Source organism: Pristiophorus japonicus, unplaced genomic scaffold (assembly GCF_044704955.1).
Source record: "Pristiophorus japonicus isolate sPriJap1 unplaced genomic scaffold, sPriJap1.hap1 HAP1_SCAFFOLD_647, whole genome shotgun sequence".
In the NCBI taxonomy this organism is placed as follows: domain Eukaryota; kingdom Metazoa; phylum Chordata; class Chondrichthyes; family Pristiophoridae; genus Pristiophorus; species Pristiophorus japonicus.
In genome coordinates this window covers 157,416-183,384 of record NW_027254559.1, presented here as the reverse complement: position 1 = coordinate 183,384, position 25,969 = coordinate 157,416, and the positions used below count along the sequence as shown (strand labels likewise).

Genomic DNA, 25,969 nt, shown 5'->3' with positions numbered 1-25,969 from the left:
CTGGAGAGGGTACAGAGGAGATTTACCAGGATGTTGCACTGGAGAGGGTACAGAGGAGATTTACCAGGATGTTGCACCGGAGAGGGTACAGAGGAGATTTACCAGGATGTTGCACTGGAGAGGGTACAGAGGAGATTTACCAGGATGTTGCACTGGAGAGGGTACAGAGGAGATTTACCAGGATGTTGCACTGGAGAGGGTACAGAGGAGATTTACCAGGATGTTGCACTGGAGAGGGTGCAGAGGAGATTTACCAGGATGTTGCACTGGAGAGGGTGCAGAGGAGATTTACCAGGATGTTGCACTGGAGAGGGTACAGGGGAGATTTACCAGGATGTTGCACTGGAGAGGGTACAGAGGAGATTTACCAGGATGTTGCACTGGAGAGGGTACAGAGGAGATTTACCAGGATGTTGCACTGGAGAGGGTACAGAGGAGATTTACCAGGATGTTGCACTGGAGAGGGTACAGAGGAGATTTACCAGGATGTTGCACTGGAGAGGGTGCAGAGGAGATTTACCAGGATGTTGCACTGGAGAGGGTACAGAGGAGATTTACCAGGATGTTGCACTGGAGAGGGTACAGAGGAGATTTACCAGGATGTTGCACTGGAGAGGGTACAGAAGAGATTTACCAGGATGTTGCACTAGAGAGGGTGCAGAGGAGATTTACCAGGATGTCGCACTGGAGAGGGAACAGAGGAGATTTACCAGGATGTTGCACTGGAGAGGGTACAGAAGAGATTTACCAGGATGTTGCACTGGAGAGGGTACAGAGGAGATTTACCAGGATGTTGCCTGGACTGGAGAATTTTAGCTGTGAGGAAAGATTGGATAGGCTGGGGTTGTTTTCTTTGGAACAGAGGAGGCTGAGGGGAGACCTGATTGAGGTGTATAAAATGATGAGGGGCCTGGATAGAGTGGGTAGGAAGGACCCGTTTCTCTTGGCAGAGGGGTCAACAACCAGGGGGCACAGATTGAAAGTAATTGGGGGGAGGTTTAGAGGGGATTTGAGGGGAAATGTCTTCACCCAGAGGGCGGTGGGGGCCTGGGGTGGAACTCACGGCCTGAAAGGGTGGTAGAGGCAGAAACCCTCACCACATTTGGATGTGCACTTGAAGTGCCGTAACCTACAGGGCTACAGACCGAGAGCGGGAAAGTGGGATTAGGCTGGGTAGCTCTTGGTCGGCCGGCACGGACACGATGGGCCGAATGGTCTCCGTCCGTGCTGTACATTTCTATGATTGTAGAAAACTTAAGTGGATCAGCACTACGGCAACAAGAGGTCAGAGGCTGGGTATTCTGTGGCCAGTGTCTCACCTCCTGACTCCCCAAAGCCTTCCCACCATCTTCAAGACACAAGTCAGGAGTGTGATGGAACACTCCCCACTTGCCTGGATGAGTTGCAGCTCCAACAAACACTCGAGAAGCTCGACACCATCCAGGACAAAGCAGGCCGCTCGATGGGCCACGCTCCCCACCACCTCCAACACTCACTCCCTCCACCACCTCCAACACTCACTCCCTCCACCACCTCCAACACTCACTCCCTCCACCACCTCCAACACTCACTCCCTCCACCACCTCCAACACTCACTCCCTCCACCACCGGCGCACCGTGGTTGCAGTGTGCACCGTCTACAAGATGCACCGCGGCAACTCGCCAAGGCTTCTTCGGCAGCACCTCCCAAACCCGCCACCTCTACCCGCCTCGAGGGACAAAGGCAGCAGGTCCATGGGAACACCACCACCTCCACGTTCCCCTCCCAGTCACACACCATCCCGACTTGGGAATATATCGGCCGTTCCTTCATCGTCGCTGGGTCACAATCCTGGAACTCCCTCCCTAACAGCACTGTGGGAGCACCTTTACCACACGGACTGCAGCGGTTCAAGAAGGCGGCTCACCACCACCTTCTCAAGGGGCAATTAGGGGTGGGCAATAAATGCCCGGCCTTGCCAGCGACGGTCACAGCCCGGGAACTAATAAGGAGACTACAAAATGCGCAGTACAGAGGGACCTGGGGGTTACTTGTGCATGAAACACAAAAGGATAGTATGCAGGCACAGCAAGTGATCAGGAAGGCCAATGGTATCTTGGCCTTTATTGCAAAGGGGATGGAGTATAAAAGCAGGGAAGTCTTGCTCCAGTTATACAGGGTATTGGTGAGGCCACACCTGGAGTACTGCGTGCAGTTTTGGTTTCCGTATTTACGAAAGGATATACTTGCTTTGGAGGCAGTTCAGAGAAGGTTCACTTGGTTGATTCCGGAGATGAGCGGGTTGACTTATGAGGAAAGGTTGAGGAGGTTGGGCCTCTACTCATTGGAATTCATAAGAATGAGAGTTGATCTTATGGAAACGTATAAAATTATGAGGGGGCTTGACAAGGTGGATGCAGAGAGGATGTTTCCACTGATGGGGGAGACTAGAACTAGGGGGCATGGTCTTAGAATAAGGGGCCGCCCATTTAAAACTGAGATGAGGAGGAATTTCTTCTCTCAGAGGGTTGTAAATCTGTGGAATTCTCTGCCCCAGAGAGCTATGGAGGCTGGGACATTGAACATGTTTAAGGCGGGAGATAGACAGATTCTTAAACGACAAGTGAGTGAAGGGTTAGAGTCTAGATTTGCCCACATCAGTGGAAACATCCTCTCTGCATCCACCTTGTCGAGCCCCCTCATAATCTTCCACTTTTCGATAAGATCACCTCTCATTCTTCTAAACTCCAATGAGTCGAGGCCCAACCTACTCATAAGTCAACCCCCTCATCTCCGGAATCAACCGAGTGAACCTTCTCTGAACAGCCTCCAAAGCAAGTGTATCCTTCCGTAAATACGGAAACTAAAACTGCACGCAGTACTCCAGGGTTATGGGGAGCGGGCGGGGAAGTGGAGCTGAGTCCATGATCGGATCAGCCACGGTCGTATTAAATGGCGGAGCAGGCTCGAGGGGCCGTATAAGAACATGAGAATTAGCAACAGGAGTAGGCCATCTAGCCCCTCGAGCCTGCTCCGCCATTCAACAAGATCATGGCTGATCTGGCCATGGACTCAGCTCCACTTACCCGCCCGCTCCCCGTAACCCTTAATTCCCTTATTGGTTAAAAATCTATCTATCTGGGACTTGAATACATTCGATGAGCTAGCCTCAACTGCTTCCTTGGGCAGAGAATTCCACAGATTCACAACCCTCTGGGAGAAGAAATTCCTTCTCAGCTCGGTTTTAAATTGGCTCCCCCGTATTTTGAGGCTGTTCCCCCTAGTTCTAGTCTCCCCGACCAGTGGAAACAACCTCTCTGCCTCTATCTTGTCTATCCCTTTCATTATTTTAAATGTTTCTATAAGATCACCCCTCATCCTTCTGAACTCCAACGAGTAAAGACCCAGTCTACTCAATCTATCATCATAAGGTAACCCCCTCATCTCCGGAATCAGCCTCGTGAATTGTCTCTGTACCCCCTCCAAGGCTAGTACATCCTTCCTTAAGTAAGGTGATCAAAACGTTTGGTCGTTCTCAGGTACGGAGGAAAGGAGGTGAGCAGTGCACCCGACTCTAAGGGGGCGGAACGCAACACGGGCAGATACGCGCTCCATTCCTTTCCCGATCTCCACTCGCCTCTCGTACCCTGCAAAGGAAAATGGACAACTGCTGCTTGGTGGGGGGGGCGGAGGAAAAAAAAGACAATTTCTACATGACGTTACCTGGTTGGAGGTTGTACTGTTGTGCTGTACATATCCACTCGCATTTTCAACCACCAACTCGGCTATGTCGTCCGCTTGGTCCTGATCTGAAAACGGGAGAGAGAGCGAGAGAGAGAGAGAAAAAAATTACGAAGACATCTTGCAATTGGGCATCACCTCCCACACCATCGCGCTTTCACGATCGCAAGCGCGTCCCCTCCCTCCCCAAAAGGAAATTAAATTCCACCCCAAATGCGACGGGAGCTCGGACCAAAATTGGGACTCTCCTTGTCGAGAAGGTTCGAGGCGTGCCATCTCGGTGCATCTTTTTTTGCCCAAGTCGGCAAATCCGATGGTGGTTTGAAGCAAGACGGAAGACTTCTTGATGCCCCCAGGAACCCTCTTCTGGGCCGAGGCATCATAGCTCGTTGAACAGGAACGCAGAAGCCCCCCTCAAAGAGGCATTCCACCACATCTTTTGGCCCCAATGACCAGACTAGATGGGTTTGGAGCAAGACTGAAGACCCCTTTGATGCCCCCCATGGAACCCTCTTCCACTTTGTACACCTTCTGACACCCCCTTCCAGCTTTGAGGCGTGATCTCTCGTTGAAAAGGAATGTAGAAGCCCCCTCAAAAAGACATTCCACCACATCCTTTGGCCCCGAATGACCAGATTGGATGGGTTTGGAGCAAGATTGAAGACTCCTTGATGACCCCAGGAACCCTCTTCTGGGCCGAGGCGTGATCCCTCGTTGAAAAGCAGTGCAGAAGCCCCCCTCAAAGAGGCATTCCACCACATTTTTTGGCCCCAATGACCAGCCTGGATGGGTTTGGAGCAAGACTGAAGACTCCCTCGATGCCCCTCAGGAACCCTCTTCTGGGCTGAAGCGTCATATCTTGTTGAAAAGGAACGCAGACCACATTTTTTTGGCCTGAGGGACCAGCCCGGATGGGTTTTGGAGCAAGACTGAAGACTCCCTCGATGCCCCTCAGGAACCCTCTTCTGGGCTGAAGCGCGATCTCTCGTTGAAAAGGGAACGCAGAAGCCCCTTCAAAGAGGCAAACCACCCCATCCTTTGGCCCCCCTGAATGACCAGATTGGATGGGTTTGGAACAAGACTGAAGACTTCTCGATGCCCCCCTCAGGAACCCTCTTCTGGGCTGAAGCACCATCCCTCATTGAAAAGGGAAGGCAGACCACATTTTCTTTTGGCCCCTGAAGGACCAGATTGGATGGGTTTTTGGAGCAAGACTGAAGACTTCTCGATGCCCCCCTCGGGAAACCCCTCTTCTGGGCCGAGGCTCGATTCCTCGTTGAAAAGCAGTGCAGAAGCCCCTTCAAAGAGACAAACCACCCCATCCTTTGGCCCCTGAATGACCAGAGTGGATGGGTTTGGAGCAAGATTGAAGACTCCCTCGATGCCCCCAGGAACCCTCTTCCACTTTGTCCACCTTCTGAAACACCTCTTCCAGCTTTGAGGCGTGATCTCTCGTTGAAAAGGAAGGCAGAAGCCCCCCTTCAAAGAGGCAAACCGCCCCATCCTTTGGCCCCTGAAGGACCAGATTGGATGGGTTTGGAACAAGATTGAAGACTTCTCGATGCCCCTCAGGAACCCTCTTCTGGGCTGAAGCGCGATCTCTCGTTGAAAAGGAAGGCAGAAGCCCCTTCAAAGAGACAAACCACCCCATCCTTTGGCCCCCCTGAAGGACCAGATTGGATGGGTTTGGAACAAGATTGAAGACTTCTCAATGCCCCTCAGGAACCCTCTTCTGGGTCGAGGCGCGATCCCTCGTTGAAAAGGAAGGCAGAAGCCCCTTCAAAGAGACAAACCACCCCATCCTTTGGCCCCCCGCTGAATGACCAAATTGCATGGGGTTTTTGGAGCAAGACTGAAGACTTCTCGATGCCCCCCTCGGGAACCCTCTTCTGGGTCGAGGCGCGATCCCTCGTTGAAAAGGAAGGCAGAAGCCCCTTCAAAGAGACATTCCACCACATTTTTTTGGCCTGAAGGACCAGATTGGATAACCACCCCATCTTTTGGCCTGAGGGACCAGATTGGATGGGTTTTTGGAGCAAGACTGAAGACTCGTTGATGCTCCTCAGGAACCCTCTTCTGGGCTGAAGCGTCATATCTGGTTGAAAAGGGAAGGCAGACCACATTTTCTTTTGGCCCCTGAATGACCAGATTGGATGGGGTTTTTGGAGCAAGACTGAAGACTTGTTGATGCCCCCCTCGGGAACCCTCTTCTGGGTCGAGGCGCGATCCCTCGTTGAAAAGGAAGGCAGAAGCCCCTTCAAAGAGACATTCCACCACATTTTTTTGGCCTGAAGGACCAGATTGGATAACCACCCCATCCTTTGGCCCCTGAAGGACCAGATTGGATGGGTTTTTGGAGCAAGACTGAAGACTCGTTGATGCCCCTCAGGAACCCTCTTCTGGGTCGAGGCGCGATCCCTCGTTGAAAAGCAGTGCAGAAGCCCCTTCAAAAGAGATATTCCACCACATTTTTTTGGCCTGAAGGACCAGATTGGATGGGTTTGGAACAAGATTGAAGACTTCTCAATGCCCCTCAGGAACCCTCTTCTGGGTTGAGGCGCGATCCCTCGTTGAAAAGGAAGGCAGAAGCCCCTTCAAAGAGACAAACCACCCCATCCTTTGGCCCCCCACTGAATGACCAAATTGCATGGGGTTTTTGGAGCAAGACTGAAGACTCGTTGATGCTCCTCAGGAACCCTCTTCTGGGCTGAAGCGTCATATCTGGTTGAAAAGGGAAGGCAGACCACATTTTCTTTTGGCCCCTGAATGACCAGATTGGATGGGGGGTTTTTGGAGCAAGACTGAAGACTTCTCGATGCCCCCCTCGGGAAACCCCTCTTCTGGGTCGAGGCGCGATCCCTCGTTGAAAAGGAAGGCAGAAGCCCCTTCAAAGAGACATTCCACCACATTTTCTTTTGGCCTGAAGGACCAGATTGGATAACCACCCCATCCTTTGGCCCCTGAGGGACCAGATTGGATGGGGTTTTTTTGGAGCAAGACTGAAGACTTCTCGATGCTCCTCAGGAACCCTCTTCTGGGCTGGAGCGTCATATCTGGTTGAAAAGGGAAGGCAGACCACATTTTCTTCTGGCCCCTGAGGGACCAGATTGGATGGGGTTTTTTTGGAGCAAGACTGAAGACCCCCCCTCCCTCCCTCCATGGAGGGGGAACCCACTCTCTTGCAGCTTCCGAGGCGTGCTGTGCGGGTTGAAAGGCCAGCCGATGACCACTTCACCACATCCTTTGGCCCCCAGTGACCAGACCCCGTGGTGTTTGGGGGCCAGATGGGGGTTTTTTTGGGGGGGGGGTGTTGTTGAGAGCCTCCTGCGGCTGTGTTTTTTTTTCAGGCGCGATTATCTCGGTGAAGGAAGGCCGGCCCGGCCCGGGGACAAGCCGTTCACCTCATCATTCGCGGCGGCCGAGCGGATGGCGTCGTTTGCCGGCCATTCGGAAGAGATTTTTTTTTTTTTTACATTTAATTCCTTTCCCCCTCCCGCCCTTACCGCTCATTCTGGCCCTTTCTCTCTCGCTCGCTCTCTCTCTTCGCTCGCCGCTCGCTCTCCAGCCGGTAGTGACGTGCCGAGCCGCCCCAGCCTCCTGACTGACAGCCTTCCCCACCAATGGCGGCAGAGGGACGGGCCAATCGCCACGCCTCCCTCTCTCTCTCTCTCCCCCTCCCTCCCCTGGCCAGCTGACTGACAGCTGCAAAGCGGGCGGGGGCTGGAGTGATTGACGGCGCGCTGCGACCAATCGGAAGGCGGCTTTCCCGCTTTCGGGGTTGTGAGCCAATCGGAGCTAATTGAGGGGGCGGGGGGGGTTTGAGTGGGTGATTGACGGCGCGCTGCGTCCAATCAGAAGGCGGCTTTCCCGCTTTCGGGGTTGTGAGCCAATCGGAGCTAATCGAGGGGGCGGGGGGTTTGAGTGGGTGATTGACGGCGCGCTGTGACCAATAAGAAGGCGGCTCTCGCTTTCAGGTTTAAGCCAATCGGAGCTAATTGAGGGGGCGGGGGATTGAGTGGGTGATTGACGGCGCGCTGTGACCAATCAGAAGGCGGCTTTCCCGCTTTCGGGGTTGTGAGCCAATCGGAGCTAATTGAGGGGGCGGGGGGTTTGAGTGGGTGATTGACGGCGCGCTGCGTCCAATCGGAAGGCGGCTTACCCGCTTCGGGGTGTGAGCCAATCGGAAACAGGGGAAAAGGTGGGGGCGGAAGGTGAGGGGGTGATTGACGGCGCATTGCGGCCAATCGGAAGGCGAATCTGCGCGCGGGTTTCAGCCAATGAGAAGGTTGCGGGGGGCGGGAGGTGAGGCCTTGTGTGGAAATAACAATTCATATAAAATAACATTAAATAACATTAAAACACCATAAATTGATGCAAAGTAACATAAATTCACATAAAATAACATTAAAACACAAAAAATAATATAAATTTACGTGAAATAACATTAAAATGTCAATTAAAACACCATAAAATAACATTAAAACACAAAAAATATATAAATTCACGTGAAATAACATTAAAATATCAATTAAAACACCATAAAATAACATTAAAACACAAAAAATAATATAAATTCACGTGAAATAACATTAAAATATCAATTAAAACACCATAAAATAACATTAAAACACAAAAAATAATATAAATTCACGTGAAATAACATTAAAATGTCAATTAAAACACCATAAAATAACATTAAAACACAAAAAATAATACAAATTCACATGAAATAACATTAAAATGTCAATTAAAACACCATAAAATAACATTAAAACACCATAAAATAAAATTAAATAACATTAAAACACCATAAATTGACGCAAAATAACATGAAATAATATAAAATAACATTAAGGCACCTTAAAATAATGCAAAATAACTTAAATTCACATAAAATAACATTAAAATACCATTAAATAACATTTAAATACCAATAAATTACATAAATTCACATGAAATAATATTAAAATGTCATTTAAAACACCATAACATAACATTAAACAGCAGAAAATAATGTAAAATTACATTTAAACACCATAAAATCATATATTTTAATATAAATTAATATAATATAACATTAACATAACATAAATTCATATCCAATAACATTAAGATACCATAAAGTATCATTAAAATTTCATTAAAATACCATAAAAGAACATTAAAATTACATTAGAATAGTATAAATTCATATAAAATAACATTAACCACCAAATAATCACATAACGTCATATAAAGTCATATATATTCATGTAACATTAAATTAATATACCATAAAATTACATTAAAATGCCGTAAAACGATGTAAAATTATGTTAAAATAACATTAAACAGTATAAATTCATATAAAATAAAATTAAAATACCATCAAATAACATGTAACACAATAAAATTACATAAAATAACATTAAAACATCATGAAATAACATTTAAATACCAATAAATAATATAACATTTAAAAAAACATAACATAACATTAAACACAGTAAAATAATATAAATCAACATTAAAACAACATTTAAGCACCATTAAATTAATATGTTTTAATATAAACAAATATAATATTAACATAATATAAATTAATTAAAAATTACATTAAAATTACATTAAAACACCATAAAATAATGCAAAATGACATAAATTCACTTAAAATAACATTAAAACACCAACAAATAACATAAAGTCACATGAAATAACATTAAAATGTCATTAAAAACACCATAAAATAACATTAAACAGCAGAAAATAATGTAAAATAACATTTAAACACCATAAAATAATATATTTTAATATAAATTAATATAATATAACATGAACATAACATAAATTCATATCCAGTATCATTAAAATGTCATTAAAATACCATAAAAGAACATTAAATTACATTAGAATAGTATAAATTCATATAAGGAACATTAACCACTATATAATCAGATAAAGTCGTATAAAGTCATATATATTCATGTAGCACTGAAATTATATTAAAACGCCATGAAACAATGTAAAATTATGTTAAAATAACATAAAACAGTATAAATTCATATAAAATAAAATAATTGTGTTTTAACATTATTTTATATAATTTTATTGTATTATGTAACACAATGAAATTACATAAAATAACATTAAAACACAATAACATAGCATAAAATAATGCAAACTAACATAACATATTATAAATTCATATCAAATAACATAACTACATTAAAATAATATAAGTTAACATTAAAACACCGAAAGATAACATTAAACACCATAAAGTATTGCGAAATATACAATAATATAAAATAGCATTAAATAACATTAAAACATCATAAAATGATTCAAAATAACAAAAATTCACTTAATAACATAAAATAATATTAAAACACCATGAAATAACATTTAAATACCAATAAATAATATAAATTAATATAAAATAACATTAAAATTATGTTAAAACAGCATAAAATGATACAGAATAACATAAAATTACATAAAATAACATTAAAACACCATGAAATAACATTTAAATACCAATAAATAATATAAATTCATGTGAAATAACCTTAAAATAACATTTAAAACAACATAACATAACATTAACACAGTAAAATAATATAAATCAACATTAAAACAACATTTAAGCACCATTAAATTAATATGTTTTAATATAAACAAATATAATATAATATTAACATAATATAAATTAATATAAAATAACATTAAACTGCCAGAAAATAACATTAAATTACATTAGAATTGTATAAATTCATCACCATCATCACAGGCAGTCCCTCGGAATCGAGGAAGACTTGCTTCCACTCTAAACACGAGTCCTTAGGTGACTGAACAGTCCAATACGGGAACCACAGTCCCTGTCACAGGTGGGACAGATAGACGTTGAGGGGAGGGGAGGGTGGGACTGGTTTGCCGCACGCTCCTTCCGCTGCCTGCGCTTGGTTTCTGCATGCTCTCGGCGACGAGACTCGAGGTGCTCAGCGCCCTCCCGGATGCACTCTCTCCACTTAGGCGGACTGGTCTTTGGGCCAGGGACTCCCAGGTGTCGGTGGGGATGTTGCACTTTATCAGAGAGGCTTTGCCTCATATACAATAACATTAAACACAATATAATCACATCAAATAGTATATAGACATACACATTCATGTAACATTAAATTAATATACCATAAAATTACATTAAAACACGATAACACTACGTAAAATTACATTAAAATAACATAAAATAGTCTAAATTCAGATAAATCCACATGAAATTAAATTAAAATACCATACAATTTTATGAAAACATAATAACATTACATAAAATACTATTAAAACACCATAAAATAACTTAAAATAATGTAAACTAACATAACACAAATTCATATAAAATTACATTAAAACACCATGTAATTACATAAAATAACATTAAAGTACTATAAATTAATGTAAATTATTACTAAAATAGTACAAGTTAATATAACTGTATCTACAATTAAGTTAAAATAACATAAATTATGTTAAAACACCATAAAATAATATAAAATAACAATAAATAATATAAGATTCCTATTAATCCATATCAAATAACATTTAAATAACATAAAATAACATTAAAATAACATAGAATAATGTAAACTAACATAACATAATATAATTTTATATAAAATAACATAAAATAACATTAAAGTACTATAAATTAATATAAATTAATGTAAGATATCACTAAAATAGTATAATTTAATGCACATTCATATAAAATTACATTAAAACACCCTAGAATTACATAGAATTGCATTAAAATAACATAAATTCATACAAAATAATATATCATAACTCTAAAAAGTATACATTCATATAAAATAACATTAAAATAATGTAAACTAAAATAACATAATATAAATTCTTATCAAATAACATCACATTAAAATGGTATCAATTAATATAAATGTATCTACAATTAAGTTAAAATATCATAAATTACGTTAAAAAAACATAAAATAATATAAAATATCATTAAAATAATGTAAATTAACATACCACAATATAAATTTATATAAAATAACATTAAAATAATAACAATTCATAAAAAATAATACATAATAACATCAAAATAGTATAACTTCATATAAATCCATAAAAAATATAATTAAAGCAGCATAAAATGAGATAAAATAACATAAAAACCCATAAAAAATGGAAACTAACATAAGTTTTGGTCTCCTAATCTGAGGAAGGACATTCTTGCTATTGATGGAGTGCAGCGAAGGTTCACCAGACTGATTCCTGGGATGGCAGGACTGACATATGAAGAAAGACTGGATCGACTAGGCTTATATTCACTGGAGTTTAGAAGAATGAGAGGGGATCTCATAGAAGCATATAAAATTCTGACGGGACTGGACAGGTTAGATGCAGGAAGAATGTTCCCGATGTTGGGGAAGTCCAGAACCAGGGGCTCACACAGTCTAAGGATAAGGGGTAAGCCATTTAGGACCGAGATGAGGAGAAACTTCTTCACTCAGAGAGTGGTGAACCTGTGGAATTCTCTACCACAGAAAGTTGTTGGGGCCAGTTCGTTGGATATATTCAAAAGGGAGTTAGATGTGGCCCTTACGGCTAAAGGGATCAGGGGGTATGGAGAGAAAGCAGGAATGGGGTACTGAGGTTGCATGATCAGCCATGATCATATTGAATGGCGGTGCAGGCTCGAAGGGCCGAATGTCCGACTCCTGCACCTATTTTCTATGTTTCTATGTTAACTTGACATAAATTCATATAAAATATTATATATTAACATTATAATAATATAAATTCATGTAAAATAATATATAATAACATTATAATAATACAAAATCATGTAAATGCAGTAATATAACTAATAAGAGTAAACGCCTTAAAATAATGTTTAAATAATACATAATAACATTTAATTAATATAAATTAACATAAAATGACATTAAAATACCATTCAATGATATAAAATAATATATAATTACGTTAAAATGATATAAATTTCCAGAAATTCATATAAATTAACATTAATATAACATAAAATAAAACATAAAACAGTAAAATAATATAAACTAAAATAATTAATATAATTAACATGATAACTACATCAAAATACCATAAAATAATGTAATCTAACATAAAATAATATAGATTAATATAGTATAATATAAAATAACATTAAATACCATAAAAGTATATATAACATAAATTAATACAATTTACATTAAAATAATGACATAAAAATTTCACAAAACAATATAAATAAAATATATTAATATAAAATTATATAAATGAATGGAAACCAACACAAAATACCATGAAATAATATCAACTAATATAAAAAGAAGCAAAATAACATAAAATATTCATGTAAAATAATGCAAATTCAACAAAAATAATGCAAATTCATGCAAAATAATATAAAATTAGGTAAAATAATACAAAAGAATACCTTATTAATATAACATAATAACTAAATAATATATAATGAAATAAAAGCAGCATAAACGTAATATCTAATTAATGTTAAATAATACCTAATTAGTACAAAAATATATAAAAATAATATCAAATAACATTAAAAAAACTCATTAATATAAAATAAAATCTAATTAATATGAAATGATATCTAATCAACATAATATAATGCTTCATTAATATAAACTATATCTCATTTATATTAATATGGGGATTATATGATGAATATATCAATAACAACTCATTAATATTAATATATAAAATAATGAGGGATTATAGAATCTTATACTGATAATATCTCGTCAATATTAACACATGAAATAACAAGGGGATTATAGAATCAATATATCAAAAGCTTCTTTTATGTCCATCTAAGGGAGCGTCGCACTGTCGGAGGGACAATACTGAGGGAGTGCCGCACTGTCGGAGGGGCAGTACTGAGGGAGTGCCGCACTGTCGGAGGGGCAGTACTGAGGGAGTGCCGCACTGTCGGAGGGGCAGTACTGAGGGAGTGCCGCACTGTCGGAGGGGCAGTACTGAGGGAGTGCCGCACTGTCGGAGGGGCAGTACTGAGGGAGTGCCGCACTGTCGGAGGGGCAGTACTGAGGGAATGCCGCACTGTCAGACAAAAATTTAACATTGGGTCACATAAGGAGGTATTAGGGACAGGCGACCAAAAGCTGGGTCACAGAGGGAGGTTTTAAGGAGCGTCTTGAAGGAGGAGAGAGAGGCGGAGAGGTTTAGGGAGGGAGTTCCAGAGCTTGGGGCCCAGGCAACAGAAGGCACGGCCACCGATGGTGGAGCGATTATAATCAGGGATGGTCAAGAGGGCAGAATTAGAGGAGTGCAGAGATCTCGGGGGGGGGTTGTGGGGCTGGAGGAGGTTATAGAGATAGGGAGGGGTGCAGGGGCTGGAGGAGGTTACAGAGATAGGGAGGGGTGTAGGGGCTGGAGGAGGTTACAGAGATAGGGAGGGGTGTAGGGGCTGGAGGAGGTTACAGAGATAGGGAGGGGTGTAGGGGCTGGAGGAGGTTACAGAGATAGGGAGGGGTGTAGGGGCTGGAGGGGGTTACAGAGATAGGGAGGGTTGTGGGGCTGGAGGAGATTACAGAGATATGGAGGGGTGTAGGGGGCTGGAGGAGGTTATAGAGATAGGGAGGGGTGTAGGGGCTGGAGGAGATTACAGAGAAAGGGAGGGGTGTAGGGGGCTGGAGGGGGTTATAGAGATAGGGAGGGGTGTAGGGGCTGGAGGAGGTTACAGAGATAGGGAGAGATGTAGGAGCTGGAGGGGGTTACAGAGATAGGGAGGGGTGTAGGGGCTGGAGGAGATTACAGAGATAGGGAGGGGTGTAGTGGCTGGAAGAGGTTACAGAGATAGGGAGGGGTGTAGGGGGCTGGAGGAGGTTACAGAGATAGGGAGGGGTGTCGGGGACTGGAGGAGGTTACAGAGATAGGGAGGGGTGTAGGGGGCTGGAGGAGGTTATAGAGATAGGAAGGGGTGTAGGGGCTGGAGGAGATTACAGAGATAGGGAGGGGTGTAGGGGGCTGGAGGAGGTTATAGAGATAGGGAGGGGTGTAGGGGCTGGAGGAGGTTACAGAGATAGGGAGAGATGTAGGGGCTGGAGGGGGTTACAGAGATAGGGAGGGGTGTAGGGGCTGGAGGAGATTACAGAGATAGGGAGGGGTGTAGTGGCTGGAAGAGGTTACAGAGATAGGGAGGGGTGTAGGGGGCTGGAGGAGGTTACAGAGATAGGGAGGGGTGTAGGGACTGGAGGAGGCTACAGAGATAGGGAGGGGTGTAGGGGCTGGAGGAGGTTACAGAGATAGGGAGGGGTGTAGGGGCTGGAGGAGGTTACAGAGATAGGGAGGGGTGTAGGGAGCTGGAGGAGGTTACAGAGATAGGGAGGGGTGTAGGGACTGGAGGAGGTTACAGAGATAGGGAGGGGTGTTGGGGCTGGAGGGGGTTACAGAGATAGGGAGGGGTGCAGGGGGCTGGAGGAGGTTACAGAGATAGGGAGGGTTGTAGGGGGCTGGAGGGGGTTACAGAGATAGGGAGGGGTGTAGGGCTGGAGGAGGTTACAGAGATAGGGAGGGGTGTAGGGGGCTGGAGGAGGTTACAGAGATAGGGAGGGGTGTAGGGGCTGGAGGAGGTTACAGTGATAGGGAGGGGTGTAGGGGGCTGGAGGAGGTTACAGAGATAGGGAGGTGTGTAGGGGTTGGAGGGGGTTACAGAGATAGGGAGGGGTGTCGGGACTGGAGGCGGTTACAGAGATAGGGAGGTGTGTAGGGGTTGGAGGGGGTTACAGAGATAGAGAGGGGTGTAGGGGCTGGAGGAGGTTACAGAGATAGGGAGGGGTGTAGGGACTGGAGGGGGTTACAGAGATAGGGAGGGGTGTAGGGGCTGGAGGGGGTTACAGAGATAGGGAGGGGTGTAGGGGCTGGAGGGGGTTACAGAGATATGGAGGGGTGTAGGGACTGGAGGAGGTTACAGAGATAGGGAGGGGTGTGGGGACTGGAGGGGGTTACAGAGATAGGGAGGGGTGTAGGGGCGCAGCCGAGTTTTGGATCACCTCCAGTTTGCGTAGGGTGGAAGACGTGAGGCTGGGTAGGTGAGTGTTGGAATAGCCGAGTGTGGAGGCTGATGGAGAGGTGGGAAGAAATGGGATGTCCACTTACGCTGGACGATAGATTTTCCTGTTTTCAATTCGTTCCCGGGCTGTGACCGTCTCTGGCCAAGGCCGGCATTTATTGGCCATCCCCCTAATTGCCCCTTGAGAAGGTGGTGGTGAGCCCCCTTCTTGAACCGCTGCAGTCCGTGTGGTGAAGGTGCTCCCACAGTGCTGTTAGGGAGGGAGTTCCAGGATTGTGACCCAGCGACGATGAAGGAACGGCCGATATATTCCAGAGTCGGGATGGTGTGTGACTGGGAGGGGAACGTGGAGGGGGTGGTGTTCCCATGCGCCTGCTGCCCTTGTCCCTCGAGGCGGGTAGAGGTGGCGGGTTTGGGAGGTGCTGCCGAAGAAGCCTTGGCGAGTTGCCGCGGTGCATCTTGTAGACGGTGCACACTGCAGCCACGGTGCGCCGGTGGTGGAGGGAGTGAGTGTTGGAGGTGGTGGAGGGAGTGAGTGTTGGAGGTGGTGGAGGGAGTGAGTGTTGGAGGTGGTGGGGAGCGTGGCCCATCGAGCGGCCTGCTTTGTCCTGGATGGTGTCGAGCTTCTCGAGTGTTTGTTGGAGCTGCAACTCATCCAGGCAAGTGGGGAGTGTTCCCTCACACTCCTGACTTGTGTCTTGTCGATGGTGGGAAGGCTTTGGGGAGTCAGGAGGTGAGACACTGGCCGCAGAATACCCAGCCTCTGACCTGCTCTTGTGGCCACTAGTGACACGGCCCTGGACAATGTGGACCTTTTCCCATACCTCGGGAGCCTCTTATCAACAAGGGCAGACATTGGCGACGAGATACAACACCGCCTCCAGTGCCCCAGTGCAGCCTTCGGTCGCCTGAGGAAAAGAGTGTTCGAAGACCAGGCCCTCAAATCCACCACCAAGCTCATGGTCTACAGGGCTGTAGTGATACCCGCCCTCCTGTATGGCTCAGAGACACGGACCATGTACAGTAGACACCTCAAGTCGCTGGAGAAATACCACCAACGCTGTCTCCGCAAGATCCTGCAAATCCCCTGGGAGGACAGACGCACCAACGTTAGCGTCCTCGACCAGGCCAACATCCCCAGCATCGAAGCACTGACCACACTCGACCAGCTCCGCTGGGCAGGGCCACATTGTCCGTATGCCCCAGACACGAGACTCCCCAAAGCAAGCGCTCTACTCGGAACTCCTTCACGGGCAAACGAGCCAAAGGTGGGCAGAGGAAACGTTACAGGGACCACCCTCAAAGCCCTCCCTGATAAAGTGCAACATCCCCACCGACACCTGGGAGTCCCTGGCCCAAAGACCAGGCCGCCCTAAGTGGAGGAAGTGCATCCGGGAGGGCGCTGAGCACCTCTAGTCTCGTCGCCGAGAGTGTGCAGAAACCAAGCACAGGCAGCGGAAGGAGCGTGCGGCAAACCAGTCCCACCCTCCCCTTCCCTCAACCACTGTCTGTCCCACCTGTGACAGGGACTGTGGTTCCCCGTATTGGGCTGTTCAGCCACCTAAGGACTCGTGTTTAGAGTGGGAGCAAGTCTTCCTCGATTCCGAGGGAGTGCGTATGATGATGATGAAGAATGAGATGGCGGAAAGGCTTTGGGGGAGTGAGGAGGTGAGACACTGGATGCAGAATACCCAGCATCTGACCCTCTCTCGTGGCCACAGTATTTACGTAGCTGGTCCGGGTTTTGTTCCTGCTCAGTGGTGAGCCCCTGGATGTTGAGGGTGGGGTAATTCTGCGATGGGAATGCTGTTGAATGTCAACGGGAAGCTGTTTTGACCCATCAGGCATGAGTGCAGACCCTTTGCAAAGGCTTTGAGCTGACTGTACAAGGAGTTTTGCAGCTAACAAGTATAATATCACCATCTAGTGGCAACACAGTACCACACAGGAATCATGACAAACTTAATTAAAAGTTCCGTCAGAGCAGAAGGAGACAGTGGTTGCTACAGGTCTTCAGTCTATCTCACTGCCGATCTGTGTCGCTGTGACGGACCCATTGCAGATGCAGTATAATGTGGATAAATGTGAGGTTATCCACTTTGGTGGCAAAAACAGAGAGACAGACTATTATCTGAATGGTGACAGATTAGGAAAAGGGGAGGTGTAAAGAGACCTGGATGTCATGGTACATCAGTCATTGAAAGTTGGCCATGCAGGTACAGCAGGCGGTGAAGAAGGCAAATGGTATGTTGGCCTTCATAGCGAGAGGATTTGAGTACAGGAGCAGGGAGGTCTTACTGCAGTTGTACAGGCCCTTGGTGAGACCACACCTGGAATATTGTGTTCAGTTTTGGTCTCCTGATCTGAGGAAGGACATTCTTGCTATTGAGGGAGTGCAGGGAAGGTTCACCAGACTGATTCCCGGGATGGCAGGACTGACATATGAAGAAAGACTGGATCGACTGGGCTTATATTCACTGGAGTTCAGAAGAATGAGAGGGGATCTCATAGAAACATATAAAATTCTGACGGGATTGGACAGGTTAGATGCAGGAAGAATGTTCCCGATGTTGGGGAAGTCCAGAACCAGGGGTCACAGTCTAAGGATAAGGGGTAAGCCATTTAGGACCGAGGTGAGGAGAAACTTCTTCACCCAGAGAGTGGTGAACCTGTGGAATTCTCTACCACAGAGAGTTGTTGAGGCCAATTCACTCAATATATTCAAAAAGGGAGTTAGATGTAGTTCTTACTACTCGGGGGATCAAGGGGTATGGCGAGAAAGCAGGAAGGGGGTACTGAAGTTGCATGTTCAGCCATGAACTCATTGAATGGTGGTGCAGGCTCGAAGGGCCGAATGGCCTACTCCTGCACCTATTTTCTATGTTTCTAGCTTTGGTCTGTGGCTCTCGCTCGCCTCTGAGGCGCAAGCTCCTGGGTTTGAGTCCACAAGCCAGAATCTCGAGCCCCATAACACCAGGCCGACATTCCCCTGGTGCCAGTACTGAGGGAGCGCCACACTGCACTGTCGGAGGGGCAGTACTGAGGGAGCCCCGCACTGCACTGTCGGAGGGGCAGTACTGAGGGAGCCCCGCACTGCACTGTCGGAGGGGCAGTACTGAGGGAGTGCCGCACTGCACTGTCGGAGGGGCAGTACTGAGGGAGCCCCGCACTGCACTGTCGGAGGGGCAGTACTGAGGGAGCCCCGCACTGCACTGTCGGAGGGGCAGTACAGAGGGAGTGCCGCACTGCACTGTCGGAGGGGCAGTACTGAGGGAGTGCCGCACTGCGCTGTCGGAGGGGCAGTACTGAGGGAGTGCCGCACTGCACTGTCGGAGGGGCAGTACTGAGGGAGTGCCGTACTGTCGGAGGGGCAGTACTGAGGGAGCCCCGCACTGTCGGAGGGGCAGTACTGAGGGAGCCCCGCACTGTCGGAGGGGAAGTACTGAGGGAGCACCGCACTGTCGGAGGGGCAGTACAGAGGGAGCGCCGTACTGTCGGAGGGGCAGTACTGAGGGAGCCCCGCACTGTCGGAGGGGCAGTACTGAGGGAGTGCCGCACTGTCGGAGGGGCAGTACAGAGGGAGCGCCGTACTGTCGGAGGGGCAGTACTGAGGGAGTGCCTCACTGTCGGAGGGGCAGGACTGAGGGAGCACCGCACTGTCGGAGGGGCAGTACTGAGGGAGCGCCGTACTGTCGGAGGGGCAGTACTGAGGGAGTGCCGCACTGTCGGAGGGGCAGTACTGAGGGAGCGCCACATTGTCGGAGGGGCAGTACTGAGGGAGCGCCGTACTGTCGGAGGGGCAGTACTGAGGGAGCGCCGCACTGTCGGAGGGGCAGTACTGAGGGAGCGCCACACTGTTGAAATGGTAGTACTGCTCACCCATTACCCCCTGTGCTCGCTGAACGACATTGGCTCCCGGTAAAATAACGCCTCGATTTCAAAATTCTCCATCCTTGTTTACAAATCCCTCCATGGCCTCCTCGCCCCCTCCCTATCTCTGTAACCTCCAGCCCCTACACCCCTCCCTATCTCTGTAACCTCCTCCAGCCCCTACACCCCTCCCTATCTCTGTAACCTCCTCCAGCCCCTACACCCCTCCCTATCTCTGTAACCTCCTCCAGCCCCTACACCCCTCCCTATCTCTGTAACCTCCTCCAGCCCCTACACCCCTCCCTATCTCTGTAAACTCCTCCAGCCCCTACACCCCTCCCTATCTCTGTAACCTCCTCCAGCCCCTACACCCCTCCCTATCTCAGTAACCTCCTCCAGCCCCTACACCCCTCCCTATCTTAGTAACCCCCTCTAGCCCCTACACCCCTCCCTATCGCTGTAACCTCCAGCCCCTACACCCCTCCCTATCTCTGTAACGTCCAGCCCCTACACCCCTCCCTATCGCTGTAACCTCCAGCCCCGACACCCCTCCCTTTCTCTGTAACCTCCAACCCTTACACCCCTCCCTATCTCTGTAACCTCCTCCAGCCCCTACACCCCTCCCTATCTCTGTAACCTACTACAGCCCCTACACCTCTCCCTATCTCTGTAACCTCCTCCAGCCCCTACACCCCTCCCTATCTCTGTAACCTCCTCCAGCCCCTACACCCCTCCCTATCTCTGTAACCTCCTCCAGCCCCTACACCCCTCCCTATCTCTGTAACCTCCTCCAGCCCCTACACCCCTCCCTATCTCTGTAACCTCCTCCAGCCCTACACCCCTCCCTATCTCTGTAACCCCCTCCAGCCCCTACACCCCTCCCTATCTCTGTAACCTCCTCCAGTCCCTACACCCCTCCCTATCTCTGTAACCTCCTCCAGCCCCTACACCCCTCCCTATCTCTGTAACCTCCTCCAGCCCCTACACCCCTCCCTATCTCTGTAACCTCCTCCAGCCCCTACACCCCTCCCTATCTCTGTAAACTCCTCCAGCCCCTACACCCCTCCCTATCTCTGTAACCTCCTCCAGCCCCTACACCCCTCCCTATCTCTGTAACCTCCTCCAGCCCCTACACCCCTCCCTATCTTAGTAACCCCCTCTAGCCCCTACACCCCTCCCTATCTCTGTAACCTCCAGCCCCCACACCCCTCCCTATCGCTGTAACCTCCAGCCCCTACACCCCTCCCTATCTCTGTAACCTCCAGCCCCTACACCCCTCCCTATCGCTGTAACCTCCAGCCCCTACACCCTTCCCTATCTCTGTAACGTCCAGCCCCTACACCCCTCCCTATCGCTGTAACCTCCAGCCCCGACACCCCTCCCTTTCTCTGTAACCTCCAACCCTTACACCCCTCCCTATCTCTGTAACCTCCTCCAGCCCCTACACCCCTCCCTATCTCTGTAACCTACTACAGCCCCTACACCCCTCCCTATCTCTGTAACCTCCTCCAGCCCCTACACCCCTCCCTATCTCTGTAACCTCCTCCAGCCCCTACACCCCTCCCTATCTCTGTAACCTCCTCCAGCCCCTACACCCCTCCCTATCTCTGTAACCTCCTCCAGCCCCTACACCCCTCCCTATCTCTGTAACCTCCTCCAGCCCTACACCCCTCCCTATCTCTGTAACCCCCTCCAGCCCCTACACCCCTCCCTATCTCTGTAACCTCCAGCCCCTACACCCCTCCCTATCTCTGTAACCTCCTCCAGCCCCTACACCCCTCCCTATCTCTGTAACCCCCTCCAGCCTCTACACCCCTCCCTATCTCTGTAACCTCCTCCAGCCCCTACACCCCTCCCTATCTCTGTAACCTCCTCCAGCCCCTACACCCCTCCCTATCTCTGTAACCTCCTCCAGCCCTACACCCCTCCCTATCTCTGTAACCCCCTCCAGCCCCCACACCCCTCCCTATCTCTGTAACCTCCAGCCCCTACACCCCTCCCTATCTCTGTAACCTCCTCCAGCCCCTACACCCCTCCCTATCTCTGTAACCCCCTCCAGCCCCTACACCCCTCCCTATCTCTGTAACCTCCTCCAGCCCCTACACCCCTCCCTATCTCTGTAACCTCCTCCAGCCCCCACACCCCTCCCTATCTCTGTAACCTCCAGCCCCCACACCCCTCCCTATCTCTGTAACCTCCAGCCCCCACACCCCTCCCTATCTCTGTAACCTCCAGCCCCTACACCCCTCCCTATCTCTGTAACCTCCAGCCCCTACACCCCTCCCTATCTCTGTAACCTCCAGCCCCTACACCCCTCCCTATCTCTGTAACCTCCAGCCCCTACACCCCTCCCTATCTCTGTAACCTCCTCCAGCCCCTACACCCCTCCCTAACTCTGTGACCCCCTCCAGCCCCTACACCCCTCCCTATCTCTGTAACCCCCTCCAGCCCCTACACCCCTCCCTATCTCTGTAACCTCCTCCAGCCCCTACACCCCTCCCTATCTCTGTAACCTCCTCCAGCCCCCACACCCCTCCCTATCTCTGTAACCTCCAGCCCCCACACCCCTCCCTAACTCTGTAACCTCCAGCCCCCACACCCCTCCCTATCTCTGTAACCTCCAGCCCCTACACCCCTCCCTATCTCTGTAACCTCCAGCCCCTACACCCCTCCCTATCTCTGTAACCTCCAGCCCCTACACCCTCCCTATCTCTGTAACCTCCAGCCCCTACACCCCTCCCTATCTCTGTAACCTCCAGCCCCTACACCCCTCCCTATCGCTGTAACCTCCAGCCCCTACACCCCTCCCTATCTCTGTAACCTCCAGCCCCTGCACCCCTCCCTATTCTACACGGACCTCAAATGGCCTGCCCAACGTGTGCCAGAGCGTGTTCTGATTTTATTTTAGTGTCCCTGTCAACCCTCCCCTCGTTGCTCCCTGGTCATCGCTCGAAAGCGGCAGATTAAAGGCGGGGAGGGGGGGCGGAGGTGCTGCGGGGGGAGGGGGAGGGGGTTGGAGGCGAGAGATGAAACGCCAGACATACACACAAGGAACTCTCTGACTTTAGAACTTTCCTCTCTGCACTGTGGCCTTGTGGTCGGGAGACCCAGGGCTCTGAAGTGGTTTCAACATCCATCTCTGTCGCCCTCCCCTCTTTCTCCCCGCCTCTCCTCCCCTTTCTAGATAATGCGGCGGAAGTCGGTTGTGTGTGTCGTTGCCGTCTGTTCACCCTCCTCCGGTCTGTCCACAAAAACCTCATCAGAAAAGGAACAGGCATATGTCTTCGCTTTAGCAACAGTGTTTCATGTACCCAGACGCGTTTGAACCATAAAGAACATAAGAAATAGGAGCAGGAATCGGCCATTTAGCCCCCTCGCAAACCGCACGCCCCCTCGAGCATGCTCTGCCATTCAGTAAGATCACGGCCAACCATTATTTCAAATGTTGAGGCACTTTCAAATATAGGTATTGAGAGAGAACATAAGAATTAGGAACAGGAGTAGGCCATCTAGCCCCTCGAGCCTGCTCTCTCGAGAGAGCCCTCGAGTCTGAGAGAGCGAGAGAGAGACATAGAAATATCATCAGAGGCTGTCCCTTGGAATCGAGGAAGACTTGCTTCCCACTCTAAACACGAGTCCTGAGGTGGCTGAACAGCCCAATACGGGGAACCACAGTCCCCGTCACAGGTGGGACAGACAGACGTTGAGGGAAGGGGAGGGTGGGACTAGTTTGCCGCACGCTCCTTCCGCTGCCTGCGCTTGGTTTCTGCACGCTCTCGGCGACGAGACTCGAGGTGCTCAGCGCCCTCCCGGATGTACTCCCTCCACTTAGGGCGGACTGGTCTTTGGGCCCAGGGACTCCCAGGTGTCGGGGGGATGTTGCACTTTATCAGGGAGGGCTTTGAGGGTGGTCCCTTGTAACGTTCCCTCTGCCCACCTTTGGCCCGTTTGCCCGTGAAGGAGTTCCGAGTAGAGCGCTTGCTTTGGGGAGTCTCGTGTCTGGGGGAACCATGCGGACAATGTGGCCCTGCCCAGCGGACCTGGTCGAGTGTGGTCAGTGCTTCGATGCTGGGGATGTTGGCCTGGTCGAGGACGCTAACGTTGGTGCGTCTGTCCTCCCGGGGGATTTGCGGGATCTTGCGGAGACATCGTTGGTGGTATTTCTCCAGCGACTTGAGGTGTCTACTGTACATGGTCCATGTCTCTGAGCCATACAGAAGGGCGGGTATCACTACAGCCCTGTAGACCATGAGCTTGCTGGTGGATTTAAGGGCCTGGTCTTCAAACACTCTTTTCCTCAGGTGTTACGAAGGCTGCACTGGCGCACTGGAGGCGGTGTTGGATCTCGTCGCCAATGTCTGCTCTTGTTGATAAGAGGCTTGATTAGTCGAGACATAGAATACAAGAGCAGGTGAGGTTATGCTTGAACTGTATAAAACACTGGTTAGGACACAGCTGGAGTACTGTGTGCAGTTCTGGTCACCACATTACAAACATAAGAACATAAGAAATAGGAGCAGGAGTCGGCCATTCGGCCCCTCGAGCCTGCTCCGCCATTTAATACGACCATGGCTGATCCGATCATGGACTCAGCTCCACTTCCCCGCCCGCTCCCCATAACCCTTCACTCCCTTATCGCTCAAACATCTGTCTATCTCCACCTTAAATATATTCAATGTCCCAGCCTCCACAGCTCTCTGGGGCAGAGAATTCCACAGATTTACAACCCTCTGAGAGAAGAAATTCCTCCTCATCTCAGTTTTAAATGGGCGGCCCCTTATTCTAAGACCATGCCCCCTAGTTCTAGTCTCCCCCATCAGTGGGAACATCCTCTCTGCATCCACCTTGTCGAGCCCCCTCATAATCTGATACGTTTCCATAAGGTCACCTCTCATTCTTCTGAATTCCAATGAGTAGAGGCCCAACCTACTCAACCTTTCCTCATAACGAAGGTTCACCAGACTGATTCCTGGGATGTGGGGGGATTGTCCTATGAGGAGAGATTGAGCAGACTGGGCCGATACTCTCTGGAGTTTAGAAGAATGAGAGGTGATCTCATTGAAACAGACCAGATTCTGAGGGGGATTGACAGGGTAGATGCAGGGAGGATGTTTCCCCCCCCCCCGGGCTGGGGAGTCTAGAACCAGGGGTCACACAGTCTCAGGATAAGGGGTCGGCCATTTAGGACTGAGATGAGGAGGAATTTCTTCACTCAGAGGGGGGTGAATCTTTGGAATTCTCTGCCCCAGAGGGCTGTGGAGGCTCAGTCGTTGAGTATATTCAAGGCTGAGAGTTTTGGATATTAAGGGATATGGTGATAGTGCAAGAACATGCAACTGAGGGCAATAATCAGCCGTGATCACATTGAATGGCGGAGCAGGCTCGAGGGGCCGAATGGCCGACTCCTGCTCCTAATTCTGATGCCCTTGTGCGACTGTTGATGCAGTAACCACATTCTCCTGCTGTGTGTTTTAAGGAGAAGCATCGAATGTTCCCCGAGAAGGAAATAGTCTGCCCGACCACAGGCTCAAAGTGTTTCAAGTCTCAGTTGTGAGGAGGCTGGTAATACGAGAAGTTGTGCAGTATGGACTTGTGCGTTTTACGATCTCTGTTTTAATTTTAATGCGTCTGATGTCAAGCAGGATAAATTAGGCCCACAAACCGCCTCTTTACGTGACATCAATTGAATTGTAAGGCACAGTAATGCGTAGCATGGATACTTATCGAACAGAAGACGGCCATTTAGCACATCGTACCTGTGGGAGCTCTTTGAAAGAACGACCCAATTAGACCCACTCCCCACTGCTCTTTCCCCATAGGTCAAACTGAGGGAGCGCCGTACTGCCGGAGGGGCAGTACTGAGGGAGTGCCGCACTGTCGGAGGGGCGGTACTGAGGGAGCACCGCACTGTCGGAGGAGCAGTACTGAGGGAGTGCCGCACCGCGCTGTCGGAGGGACAGTACTGAGGGAGCGCCGCACCGCGCTGTCGGAGGGACAGTACTGAGGGAGCACCGCACTATCGGAGGGGCAGTACTGAGGGAGCACCGCACTGTCGGAGGGGCAGTACTGAGGGAGTGCCGCACTGTCGGAGGGGCAGTACTGAGGGAGCGCCGTACTGCGCTGTCGGAGGGACAGTACTGAGGGAGCGCCGCACTGTCGGAGGGGCGGTACTGAGAGAGTGCCGCACTGTCGGAGAGGCAGTACTGAGGGAGCGCCGCACTGTCGGAGGGGCAGTACTGAGGGAGCGCCGCACTGTCGGAGGGGCGGTACTGAGGGAGCGCCGCACTGTCGGAGGGGCGGTACTGAGGGAGCGC

General features: G+C 48.5%; 1 protein-coding gene across 1 annotated transcript in view; it reads right to left on the bottom strand.

Moving 5' to 3' along the window:
- Positions 1-7,296, bottom strand: part of sp1 (sp1 transcription factor) — a 91,799-nt gene extending 84,503 nt beyond the window's left edge. The window contains exons 1-2 of the mRNA XM_070874027.1: positions 7,225-7,296; positions 3,704-3,789 (exon numbers count right to left, since the gene is read on the bottom strand). Of these exons, the coding sequence (XP_070730128.1) occupies positions 3,704-3,789; positions 7,225-7,231 (93 nt within the window). The 5' untranslated portion in view covers positions 7,232-7,296. The remainder of the gene's footprint in view (positions 1-3,703; positions 3,790-7,224) is intronic.
- Between the last annotated feature and the right edge of the window lie 18,673 nt (positions 7,297-25,969).